General features: G+C 37.9%; 1 protein-coding gene across 1 annotated transcript; it reads right to left on the bottom strand.

The window, feature by feature from the left end:
- Positions 1–4,995: 4,995 nt before the first annotated feature.
- ZBED8 (zinc finger BED-type containing 8) lies at positions 4,996–10,858 on the bottom strand. The gene is made up of 2 exons (XM_011356711.2): positions 10,430–10,858; positions 4,996–7,425 (listed from the first exon to the last, which is right to left on the bottom strand). The coding sequence occupies exon 2, from the start codon at positions 7,374–7,376 to the stop codon at positions 5,592–5,594; it is 1,785 nt and encodes a 594-aa protein (XP_011355013.1). The 5' UTR covers positions 7,377–7,425; positions 10,430–10,858; the 3' UTR covers positions 4,996–5,591.
- Between the last annotated feature and the right edge of the window lie 2,532 nt (positions 10,859–13,390).

Below are 13,390 nucleotides of genomic sequence, written 5' to 3'. Positions count from 1 at the left end.
TTATGACCAGCTGATGAGAAAGAAATTTAGGCCTGGTTTACAGTTTATTCTGGCCAGTATGCTAGTACCAGCTGGCTGCTGCAAAAACTGCTGCAGCCTTAAACCCCAGTTAGGTCTCTGGAAAGTCCTAATGAAGGGAAATCTTCTCGGGGAGAATTTTGGGCAGTACATTTAGTTATCTACTGAACTGAGTGCTATCCACAGTATGAATCTAAACTCTAATATTTAAAGGCAATTACTAATGGTTTGACGAATGCTCAGGGACTTCAAAAGAACAGATTTAGAAGACAAGTGACAAGAAGGTCTGGGGGGAAGGTATGTGGACAGACCCCTCAAAATAGGCAGAGAATTGAAGATTAATGCGCTCCAGGTGAATGCTCACCAAAGGACACTGTGCAACCATGAAAACGTACTTTGCAGACATATAACTATAGGGAACATGATGGGCCATTAGCTCCAGCTGCTGCACGCTGAAATTCATCACTGTGCCGGGGCTGATCCATGCATCTGTGCACGGGCTGCTCCCAGCAAATAACTGAGAGTGGCAGGAACACTAAGTCATATATGGGTCTCCTGTGACAGGTGACTTTGGACGAGGACTTCCTGATGGCCTTGTTGAACCTAAATTAACACAGAAGAGGCTCAGTAATTAAGGCAAGGCGATGTACTTTGTAGCTATTAGCCAGCCTCTTTCTCCAGCCATCTTAATGACTGCCCAATGAGCCTATGTACAAGTGGACATGTTGGCAAGGATGGAGGCTTATCTGTAGGTCAACAACATGGATTGCCCCTCGCCATGACTGACGTACTAATTGCCTGACCTGCCAATAGCAGAGTCCAGAGACCGACACTGAGCCCCTGATATGGGCACTTCGCAGCAGGTTAATTACATTACACCCCTTCTATCATGAAGGCGCAGCAATTTACTCTCACTAAAAAGATACATAATCTGGATATGACTTGCCTTTTAGTACTTCTGCCAGCCTTATTAATGGTCGTGGCATCATGTGCCACATTGCATCTTAGCAAGAAATAGCAGTGTGTTATTCTGCTTGGGTTGCCATAACAAAATGCCACAGACTGAGTGAAAATGACTTTCCACAATTCTGGAAGCTGAGAAGTCCAAGATCAAGGTGTGGCAAAGAAGGTTTAATCCTGAAACCTCTTGGTTTGTGGGTGGCCTCCATACCTCTGTGTGCTCAAATAACCTCTTGAGAGACCAAGCTCTCTGGCGTCTCTTAGAAAGGTACTAACTTCATCGGGTAAAGGTCCTATCCTCATGACCTCATCAAACCCCATTACCTCCCAAAGGCCCCATCTCTAAATATCATCACATTGGGGGATAGGGTTTTACATGAACTTGGAGGCAAACACAAACATGAAGTCCATAACAGAGTGTGGCAACAAACTGAGGTCTGTGTAATTTATTGGTCTTGTCACGTACTTCATCACCCAGAAGCAGCTTGGTCTGTTAGAATGATAGAATGATCTATTTAAGACTCAGATACTTGCTACTGGGAGAAAATAACCTAAACAGATAAAGTTCTATTTTATAAGATGCAATATGTGCTTTGAGTTGGTAATCAATGAAAATGGTTTTGCATAGCAGACTACATTGGTCCAGGAATCAAAGGTTGGTAATGGGAGTGGCTCCTCTTACGATGGCACCTAATAGCTCATAGAATTTTTGCTTCCCATTGTTGCAACTGTGAGCTCTAACAGTTTGGAAGTCTTGGTTCCCAAGGGAGAAATGCTTTCACCAGAGATGTAAGTGGTTTTACTGAATTGGAAGTCAAGACTGTCACTGACCATTATGGGCTTGTGCTGTGAAGGTTAATGCCAGCAGGCCTGAAATTGGCATGGTCAAGGCATGACAGGTCAGTGAACAGTGCTGCTCTGCAACCATGTGTCTGAAGAACTTCCGGGTGGTTTGTACCAATTTGTCACCATTGGTTATTGTAAAAGCGAGGTGTTTTATACCTAGAGACCTCCTCTACAGAACCCCCCAACAAAAAAAATTGGTTGTTGGGGGTAGTTTTTAGGCAACAGAATAATTAATAGAACTGCTATTAAATTTTAATAATTAAAGTGAGTTTAGGCTTCGTGTTTCCTCATTCTGGAAAAGGTGAGAGCATCTTCATTTGTACAAAGGATAGTTACACCTTAAGAGAACTACAAAGCTATGTTTATTGTGTAGAAATTCAAATATGCATAGAAGGGTACGAATGGATGCTGAATAGCTAAAGGGGTGAAATGTGCTGGTTATTAAGCTATTGTCATTTAGCTTCAAACTCACCCTTCTATACTTTCTATAATCTCTTTGTGATACTGGAGCTGGAACCCCACAAAGTACTTTTCTTTATCACCTACCTTTGTTACGCTGTGCGAATAAGAGGTAAGAGAGAGCGTAAATCTAGAGAGAGGACCAGGGACTTGCTCCTTCCTCTTTTGCTTCCTATTGCTCTATCATCTCTGTAATGGTTCTTCATCCTGGCAGTGAGAATTAGTTCCATTAGCAGCAGGAACTAATTGGTTTAAATGTTGAGTTTTTTCACACTTCCAGAGTTAGCCTCATCTCTCAGAGGCTAACAGAGCAGCACCAGGAGGCTGGTGCCCATTCTTCAGATTCTTGAACTCCTAGAACAATACCAGTACTAGCAGAGTCCCTTCCTCAGACACCTGAGTCTCACCTCCAAGGGGCCTCTCTTCCAAGCTTCCAAGTTTTAATAACTCCACCCCTTCACTTGTTCAGCTAGCCCTATTGATGCCAGCTGCTTCCTACATTTACCGTCTCCGTGACACCTCAGTATCCCCTTTGGCCTTTCTAGTCCTCCCAATACATGGTTAATCATTCTTTAGTGTAGATTCTATTTGTTTAAAAACTGGTATGGTTTCTATTTCTTACTGGACCTTGTTTGATACATGAATACCTATACATTTATATAAACATAGTTACAACAAAATGTTAACTGAATCTAGAAAATAGGCATATTAGTGTTCATTGTATTACTCTTGCAACTTTTTGGTATGTTTGAAGATTCTCATAATAAAACATTTGGTACAAAGGTCTCCTACAAATCTGGATAAATATCAGTTCCAGAACAATAAGGCAAACCTGAGAAAAAGCCATTTATTTCTTCTCTTTCTCACCCTGGTTTTCCAATTTCTTGCAGTCTGGTAGTTAATGGCTCCACCAGAGCTGTCTGTCGATTTTGAGCCAGCAGCAGCTCAGATGGGGCATTTTAAATTTGAGCTACTAATCGCTTTTCTAGAGATGTTTAAAATCAGATAACCGGTAAAATCTATAATGTGAGTAAGTTTGTTTTCAACAAGTCATGCACAGAGTGACATCTACTGGTCATAAAGATTATGTCTTTATCATGTCTGACTCCTTTCTTGCAATTTGTCAATGACCTTAATTATACAGTAAAAATATAAGAAAATTCTTCCTTGGGAGAAAAAGAAATCAACACATATGACTTACATGTGCTGGTGTATGTGCCACTGTGGGAGATTTTTTTAAACTAAAAAAAGAAAAAATTAAGTTGCTTCTTCACTTTAGCAGGCACTCCAGTCTCCTTCATTTGATCAGGGGTAAGTAACCTGTTGTAGAACTTGAAAATTAATCAAACGTTGTTAGCTATTTCCTTTAATATGTCCTTTGGGTTTTTGTTTTAGAGCAGAAATTAATAAATTTAGTCTAAGAGGGAATTTGAGTAGACTTACTGAAAGACTATCATACGTCATGTGTTTCTGGCATTTCATCCTCGTCCTGCGTCAGGTTCATACATCAGGTTCCAGGCTTCTGTACATGCACTTGCTCCCATCTCTACTTCCTTCCTATCTTCAGATATGTATATGTATTAAGCATCATACATACTCATCCAGGTTTATTCCTTTACTAGCTTTGGAAAAATTTCCAACTGCTCTTGATATTAGATTGTACTAGGAAAAATTAGGACATATTTTGTAACTACATTTTTAAATGAAAGAAGGCATGTATTTATATTTATTGATAAAAGTATTTTGGATGGAGATAGTGTTCAGTTTTGTGTAGAAAATATAAACTTCAATTTGTAGTATTTAAAATGGCATCTAAATTTGGTAGTTGGATTCCATCCCTCTTTAGGTTTTTTCAATTTTTCACTATTATTAAATGCTCTGATCACCCACCTTTGTGGACATCCCTGATTCTTTTCATGTGATAAATTTATAGAGGGAAAAAAATCCTCAAAGGGCTATGAATAATCAACAGAGGAATTAGAATTAGTACAATAATAAAAAGTGGTGCTAGCAGGAAAGATATGTTTTATAAACTCAATCCTTAGCTACTATCTAGGAGTCAATATATAACTTCTAAAGTTGGTAACTCGAAACTGGCATATGTGTTTGGTAGAAACATATTACTTAGATGTATGGGTGGAACCACAAGAACTTAAAGCAGAAATGGTTAAGGTAATTGGGCGGGAAGGGGACTGCAGCTTTTCATTATGTGACTCATTTCCGCCCCCCAGTCTTAAGCATATAGTACTTTGGTAAAGACTTACAGTTTTGAAATAAAAATTTAAATTTATTTGAATTTAAAAATATTTTGCCAAATTACCATCCAGAAAGAGCACATTAAATTTCCACGGGAAACTTTTTTGATGGTCCTTAATTACTACAGTGACTTCATGTCAATTTGTTTATTTATATTCTGGTCCATTCAAAAGTTTTAAACCATGTTTAAAAAAACACACACACACATAAAGAGTAAGATATAAAATAAAAGGGGAAACTGGGTTAAAAAAAAATAAGAGTAGAAGAAATAAGATGAGGCCAGAGGACCAACAACTCCATCAGAACCATTTGGAAAGCTGGTTTAGAATGAGGATCATTGATCTTATCCCAGACTTGCTAAATAAGCATCTCTAGGGTAAGGTTTGGGACCTCCTTTTTAGCAGCCTCGATAACTTGAAGCCCTAATGTATTTAAAAGAAGACAGAGAGTGACTAATAGGATATTAAGATATTTATTAACATCATGGTATTTAGAGCACAGTAGCCAGAAGACTGGACATTGTGAGACTAACTCCAAAGAATACATTCAGAAACAAATCCCACATAAACTAGAGTCATCCCTTCTCCCTCTAGAACATTTCATAATCCTCTTCTGATATCATTAACAACCCTCACAGAAATGGGAAGATTCAGCCTGTCATTTTGTCTTTTGACTAATACTCTTAACATGAAGATGCATGTTCTGGAAGGTCTTCTCTTTTCTCTTGGCTCCATTCCTAGCCTACTGACCATTTAGCTGGATGTTCTAGTGCTTGGGTGTCTTTTTTATGTATCACATCAACAGGTGAAACAGATACTTAGAAGAATCCTACAGATCAACTAGGCAGTGGTACTAAATCTTTTCTGCTGCTTGTCCTCTTATTCTTAAAACATATTTTCACATGACTCATGTAAAAATTAAAAGTTAAAGATGCTAAATTTTTTAAACATAGGATTTGGTATACCATAAATATAAAAGAGACAGGATCATAGCTTAATTTTACAATGGAATTGAGAATATATTAAAAATTACACATAAAAAAGTGTATCAGCTTACAGTGACTTCTGCTGTAGCTGTAGCTTTTGTTCAATGATGTCTGAGAAACGAGGAATTTTTTTTGAAATAGCCACACGGATGTCATCACTCATATTAAAGCAGCTTCTGGACTTTGTTTTAAAATGTAAAAGTGATGAAAATCCCAATTCACAAAGGTATGTCGTTGCAAATGGTATAAGAATTTCTAGAGCTGTCTTTGCCAGGTTTGGAAACACTGTGAATTGAGCACACCAGAAATCCTCAAGTTTCATTGTCTCAAATTCCATTAAAATTTGGCCACTAGCTCGTAATTCAGCAAGATCATTTTTCATTAAATAACCATCATCAACAAAATCCAGATTAAAAAGAAATGGATCCAGTATCCATTTACTTGCCTCATCAAGATCTCCAACGGAAAAATACCCATGGAAGAAGTTGCTCAACTGTTGCAGATGCAGTGTTATTTCAGCTGCAATGCTTTCTGCGTCATTATCCGAAACTACTATTTCTTCAAGAAAAGGAAAGTTGGTAAAATTTCTTTTCTCAATTCGCTTTAGCCAAAATGGAAACTTCCTAACAAATGCAGATAACTTCTCCCTTGCTGATACTGTATTCATCCCAGTCCTTTGCATAGATGCACTCAGTTCATTTAGGTGTTTGAATAAATCTGCAAGGTATGCTAGGTGAATTTTAAACTCTTTATTTTCAAAGCCATCAACTAAATTACTGCTTTGGTGGTGTAGAAACTGATTTATTTCTTCATACATTTCAAAAATATGAGTAAGTATTTGGCCTCGGGAAAGCCACCTCATTTCAGTATGGAAAAGGAGGACATTATACTCTATTCCGATTTCTTCAAAAAAAGCCTGAAACAGGCGATGATTTGGAGCTCGCCCTTTGATGAAATTTATCACTCTCACAACAGTAAACAGGGCATCTCTCAGCTTTGTAGGCAATGTCTTTGTGACAAGTTCGTGAGGGTTCAACAAACAATGTGTGATCACAATATGAGGTACTTCTTTTTTTATACAGGCAACAAATTCTGAATTTTCTCCTAGCATAGAAGAGGCTCCATCAGTACAAACAGAGCCACATACATCAAGTGCTATCTTCTGCTTCAAAAAGAAGTCTCTGAAGAGATTGAACACATCTTTTCCTTTCATTGTTAACTGCAATGGTTCACAGAATAGGAACTCTTCTATGATCTCTCTTCCTTTTATGTATCGCACAAATGCCATTAGCTGACTGCAGTCATCCATGTCAGTTGTCTCAGCAAGCTGAATACCCACTTGAAGAGGGCTGGATCTGATATCTTCTAGAACTTGCTGTAAGATATCCTTGCTCATTTCATCAATTCTAGAATGGATCACATCATCTGATAAAGGTACCTGCTGAAGTTTCTTTTGTGCATCTGGTCCCAAAACTATGTGCGCTATTTCCAATGCACAGGGTTTCACTAATTTTTCAGCTATTGTATGAGGATTCTTCTCCTTGGCACATAAATATGCAAACTGATAAGATGCCTGTAATAAGGCATCCTCTTGAGATGCAACTCCAAATGCTTTCAAAGTTTCACTCTGATCAGATGGTGCTGGCATATGCTTCAGGCTATTGAGATCATGCCCACCTACACCACCATGCTGTCTGTTAAAATGGTCAGACAGTTTTGATGGTCTGAGGTCAGCATTTGAAAATACCGAGTTACACAATACACATTGTGGGCGTTGAGTTCCATCGATTTCCGTTGTACAGGTGAACCAGTAACGAACATAGTCATCATCCCATTTGCGTTTCTTCGACATGGCACCCCAAAATTCTCAGGTAGTATTCCAGAGATGCTGCAGAATTTTGCTTTGGGAGTGAAATATAACCCACACATTAAAAATCAGTGGCTAACCAAATTAAAACAAAGCCACAAGACATGCCATCCTGTCATGTGTGTTCACGTCAAGAAATAATCCTGTAAGATGTTGGTTCAAAGTAAGCCATGACGGCATGACAGTACAACTTAAAGCTAGCAACTCACAGCTAATGCCCTGGAATACATGACTTGCCAGCAAGTTATATGTGGGAGATTTGGGCTCATGATAGGTGTGAATACCCTTAAGTCCTCTACTGGCGAATTGCAGTTATGGCTTAATTTGTTTTCAAAAATATATGTTCCAAACAAATCTGGTACATTTTGTATCCCCAGAAAGGGCATCTCACTGCCACCCCCTACTTCCATCCTGCGCCAATAACGTATGCACATTCCTTGTTATGCATCACTGAATCGAGAAAGGAATAATTCACTAAATACTCTAAAGAAGGGCAGATGTTTTGACAGGGCAGCTAGTTCTTTTTAATAGTTAAGGATTAAATAGGTCCATAAAAGTATTTGATCTTTGAGTGGCTTTGGCATCAACTTAAGCAGAGAATTTCAAACAGGTCTGATTAGGTTACCCTTAACATAGAACTAGGACATAAATTTGGCTCAGAGCTTCCTGCTGCTAAAGTGTAACATAACACACTATTGGTACATGATTCATTCTGTCCATATAGAAAAACAAAACAAGTTGCTCAGGAGGAACACAACTATTCCTGTTACCGAGACTTCAGAAAAATTTCCCTTGTAGAGGACATCTTAATTACAACAGAAATTTCATGATGCTTTTTCATATAACTACCCCTCAGTAAAAGCAGTCCTGCCAAAAACACGAAAGGAAAATTAAGCAGCATTCCTAACACCTGGCTTAATCCAAGGATAAGATGTAGAAGACAGTGGTTTTCTAGTTTAGTAAATGGAGGAACGAGAGCTAAGTCTCTTGTTTAAATGCACATTCCCAGAGAGATTCTGATTCTCTAGCACTGGAGTAGGGGCCCAGAATCTGTATTCTAAGTAAACATTTTAGATAATTCCTATGAATAGTAACTAGAACAGCAATCTTTAACAAGAGATGCCCATCAGGAACCCCTATAAAAGTATACATGTCCCTGTACCACTGTAGAACTAATAAATTATCTCCAGAAGTAGGACAGAAAAATAGAAAATAAAGTTGTCCAGGTGATTCTGATACACGTAGTAGGTAGTCAGACCGAGAGGACTGACAACACATCCTCAGGCCAATTCCTAGCTTGCAGACACTCTAGGTTGCTAATAGTTTAAATGCTTTAATAGGCATTTAAGTTTTCTAAGTTGCAGACAACCTCCTAGGGAAGTTGAGGGGCTTCAAAAGAAAGCTATGCCTTTTCTCTTTTTCTTCCTCCTTAGCAATGAGCAAGAGTATTATCCAAGGACAGCCTCAAATATACTGAGAAAACAATTCTATTTCCCGGATAAATAAGTAATTCTCAAAGTTTCCAAGTTCTATGACACAGAATGTGGCTAAAATAACAAGGACCCATTAAAATCCAAACACTCACTTTGGCCTTAAAAAATAATCACAGTAAGTAAGCCAAGAATATTTACTTAAAGCACTAGATTTCCAGTGGCTCTGCCAAGATTAACTAGTTGTAAAATATACTTCTATGTAATAAATAAGTTGACTTGCCACATAGTTGTTTATAAGCCAGTTAAAAATTTGAAGATGTCTGCCAATCGACAAAGATAATTTAAAGTTTAAAAGTTGATCTTAAGCCTTCTTTTGTAAAATGATAAGACGAACCAACTGTTTAGAACCTCTAATTGATAATAAAATTATGACATCAACATAAAAAGTGCTTTTATCTTTCTGTATTGTTATGTATATTTACCATGTAAATATATAGAGCTTTTTCCTTCAGTCTCATTAGAAATCACAGGATCAGTTATGAGTCCATTCCTATCCACCCTGACTATGCTACTCAGATGTATTTTGAGATTTACCTGTTTACAATCAAAGAATTTTTAGAGAAATTCATTTACAGTATTCTTCTCCATCTCCCTCAAAGAGAGAGAACAGGTAGCAAGAATTTTCAAGATCCTCAAAGATGACGTTATCGCCCAAGAGGGCTTTCTTGTGTTTTAGAACCTCACAATTTTTACTTCCTCCTTTGTGGTATTCAGTAATCACATTCTAAAATATGTAAACATTAAAAAAGTATCATCATAATAAGGAATCACGGTTAAACAGGTGTGATAATGGTATGGTTGTGTTTTTTAAAGAGTCCTCATTTATTAGAAATATAGACTTAACTATTTACAAGTGAAAAAATATAATGTTGGGATTTCTTTTGAAATATTGTACTTCAGCACACATGCAAATACACACAAAGTGGGGTGGAGATATAAGAAATAAGATTGGCCTTGAGATGTTAACTGTTGAAACTGGACGATGGGACCCATCAGTTACACCATTCTCACTATTTTTATGTATGCTGGAAATTTTCCATAATAAACAGTAAAAGAAACAAACAAAAGTATTATCTTATTAGGACAGATATAATTGTTTTTTAGAATGATTCTTTTGAGTTTTGTGAGATGTCTTAAAATGCAGAAAGGTCTGATATAACAAAGTAAAATGTTTTTGCAAATTTATGAAGGGTAGATATGAAGAAGTATCATGACAGAGGAAAAAAAAGTAAAGCTGAACATATAAATAGAAATACCTGGAGAATGCTAACATATACATTTCAGCAGTGACAACACCAAAGTGCAATTGTATACCTAAAACGCCAAATCAAATACGATTCAACTTCTAGGTGCAGGTGTCTGGGGAGGCAGAGGATTTAATCAATACATTTTATAGTTAAAAGCAAGAGCCAGGAGAAAGGGAAGGGAATGCAGTAGGTGAGTAAACGCTCCAGAGGCAAAAGCCTGGGATCCTGGCTTTATCACTTACAGGATGGGACCTTTCCAAGCCTCAATTCTTCAACTGGGGATGACAATAGTACCTACCTTATATGGTTGTTGGGTGGTTTAATTATGAGCATGCGTGTAAAGAACACGCAGCTGGTAACTGGTAGGAAGGACCTTTTGGTGTATTAAGGACGTTTAGGAGGTGGCCCGGGCGAGCATGGGGCGCCGGCGGCGAGGGAAGAAGACTGCGCTCGGTCTCCAGCCTCCCGTCTCCGAGCCAGAGGCGCAGGCCCAAAGGATGCTCGGGCTTCTTTTAGGCGCCCGTTTCAGACTGCAGTGCACTCTCCGCTCAAGCTGGCGCCTAATCTCTGGGCGCCGAAACCAGTCTAGACGGCGGTTCCTCAGGTGCGACCCCGGAGCAGGAACCTGCGGAAAGTGAGAACACAAAAGCAGCCGCAGCGACCGCCGCATCCGGGTTGTCGGGGTGGCTTCCCGCCCGCAAACTGGGCGAGGCGTCTCCCAGCACGCAGGCGCATTAGCAACCGGCCGAGTGCCCGGCTGGCTTGAGTAAGGAGCATGCGCACTGAACCAATTTTTAATTTAATTTTTTAGATTGTGTACGTAGAGCTGGAGTTTATTGTGTAAGCCACAAAAATAGAATCTAAGGAATGGAAGGCACTGTTAAATCTACACAGTTCTTAAGAGCACTGGAAATAAAATTTTATATTCTGTCAGGCTTTGAGTTTGGCGATGGTAAAGCTCCAATAATTTACCATTTTCTAAGTGGAATCAATGAGGAAACAAGAAAGAGGCTGATTGTACTCGCAAAATAAATATTCAGGCAAATGGGACAGGCTATAAATTCCATTAAGATACTGTAGAGGATGTGCTTCCAGAACTTACGTTTTTGCCTATGCAGGTCACCCCTTCCATAAATTAGAACATGTAGATGAATTTCCTGAGAACCATCATCCATTTTAGACAAAAGATTTTTATTAAAAAAAAAAGTTTTTAACAGAATCTTCAAATAATAAATCCAGATTACAGAGATTTTAGAAATAACCCCCAAAGTAGAAACTAGAAAACACTGTTGAAAGAAACAGACCCAAATATAACTCTTTCCTATGTGGGGGGTATTTTCTTCCAGAATATTAAGGCTCTTAAGGAAATGACATTTTATTAATTTTTGCATAGTCAGTCTTGTCACAAGTATCCCACAAGGCTGGGGGATGAGGAAGTGTTCAGGAATGTGAGACAGTCACATCATTTACAGGTGCTGAGGGTGAACTTGGTAAAGATCGAGGGCCTGTTTAAGGTTTCTGTCAATGGAAGAAACTGTAGAAGACCAGCCTTTCTGAGCCAGGAACTAGGGCCTTAAATACTAGAGAAAGGAGTAGGCTTTAGAGTCAGAAATACTTGGCTTTATGTCTTGGCCCCAACACTTTCAATTGTTAGGCCTTGAGCAAACTACTTGGACTCAGTATGCTCACAAGCTTTTTATAAAATAGGGATATCATCTGTTACTCACCCCATGCAGTTCTTTTGAGGCGATAACATATGAAAATTACAGTACATCGTTCTAGCACTCAAAAGGCAGCTATTATTGATATAATAAAATCAAAGCACATACCTTGAGTAATGTTCTGGATACTACCTTTCTTCTGAATTGAAACAGAAATAAGACATGATTTCAGGTATTATAGAATTTTTCTAAAACCGGAATAAATTAGGTTTCACAGAAGAGGGAACAGACACCCAGAAAGGATATGTGACATTTTTTGAGTTAAAAGACCCCCAAAATTACTGATTCAAACTCATAGAAGATAATTCAGGCTCCCTGCCAGCCCTATCAACAACCACTTTTCTGCCAAATACTTGAAATAATGCTACGGACCATTCATAGTTAAGTATTCTCGATTACATATTTTTATTAACAAAAAATACAAAATAAACACCAATCTCAGATGTTGTGTTGAACCACCCAATGCAGTGTTAAGGTGCAAATATGAATAACTTTTGACATTCTTAAAGTGGTAAGCATTAGCTGTATTTGCAGTGCTGTTTCAATTTCATACCAGTCTGAATCTAGATACCACGTGCACCCATAGTACTTCACTATTAGTTACTCTCCCACTAGAACTATTTCTGAGATGCTACCTTAATGCAATATCCTACCAGTTTTTGGTAGCTCAGAAAAATCCATTGAGCTGTTAAGTCAATGCACTCATGTCAGAGGTTTTAACTCGTTTTCACAGATCTTGCTTTCACTGTTGGTATTATTTTCACAACGTTCTCAGAATAGGCTTGAGGATCATGGCAAATTTGGTTACTAGTTGCCCTGTAAGCTATCCTTATAATTCTTTGAAGAAACCTTCAAAGAATTTTTTATAATTTGCTTTTCGCAAATTATACAATGTGGCACCTGCTGGCTACAAAGATTAGGTCTAAGGAATACTCTATAAGTTTTTAAAATCGAATTTAATATTCATGATTATAATATAAAGGCAATCACAATTAAAACAAAAAAATCTGTATCACAAACCATAACCTCTATTTTAAAGGAAAGGATTTCTGTGTCTAAAGGTTCACGCCCAGAATGGTAAAAGACCTAATACTAATTGGTCAGCACTGATTTAAGAATGACATAATAGTTATTTTTCCATTCAGAGGCTAATAATTTAGTTTTGGGTGTGAGATATGAGGAAATATTTTCAAAATAATTTTATAAATAAGTAAAAAACAGAATTATTACCACACAGGATAAAGTTATTCACATGTTATACAAATTTCCTTTCAGATTTTTAACTGTAGACCAGAAAGACCTTAAAAGACAAAAAAACAAATGACTATAAAATAACTACAATTAGTTACTACTAATTAGAAAAAAATGAGGCCCTGGTTTTGAGAAAGAGTAACTAACCTACCTTTAACATGTGTGCAAACACTAGATAAAGGGCCATAAAAACTGAAGAAATAAAGTTTGAGACTTAATTACTGAGTGGAAGACAGGAGAGAGAGAAATAGCACGCACATGCCTGAGCAAGCCAGGGCCTATTTCCA

The sequence above is a fragment of the Pteropus vampyrus genome, unplaced genomic scaffold (assembly GCF_000151845.1).
Source record: "Pteropus vampyrus isolate Shadow unplaced genomic scaffold, Pvam_2.0 Scaffold30, whole genome shotgun sequence".
NCBI classification, from domain to species: Eukaryota; Metazoa; Chordata; class Mammalia; order Chiroptera; family Pteropodidae; genus Pteropus; species Pteropus vampyrus.
This window is presented reverse-complemented; position numbering and strand designations above follow the sequence as displayed.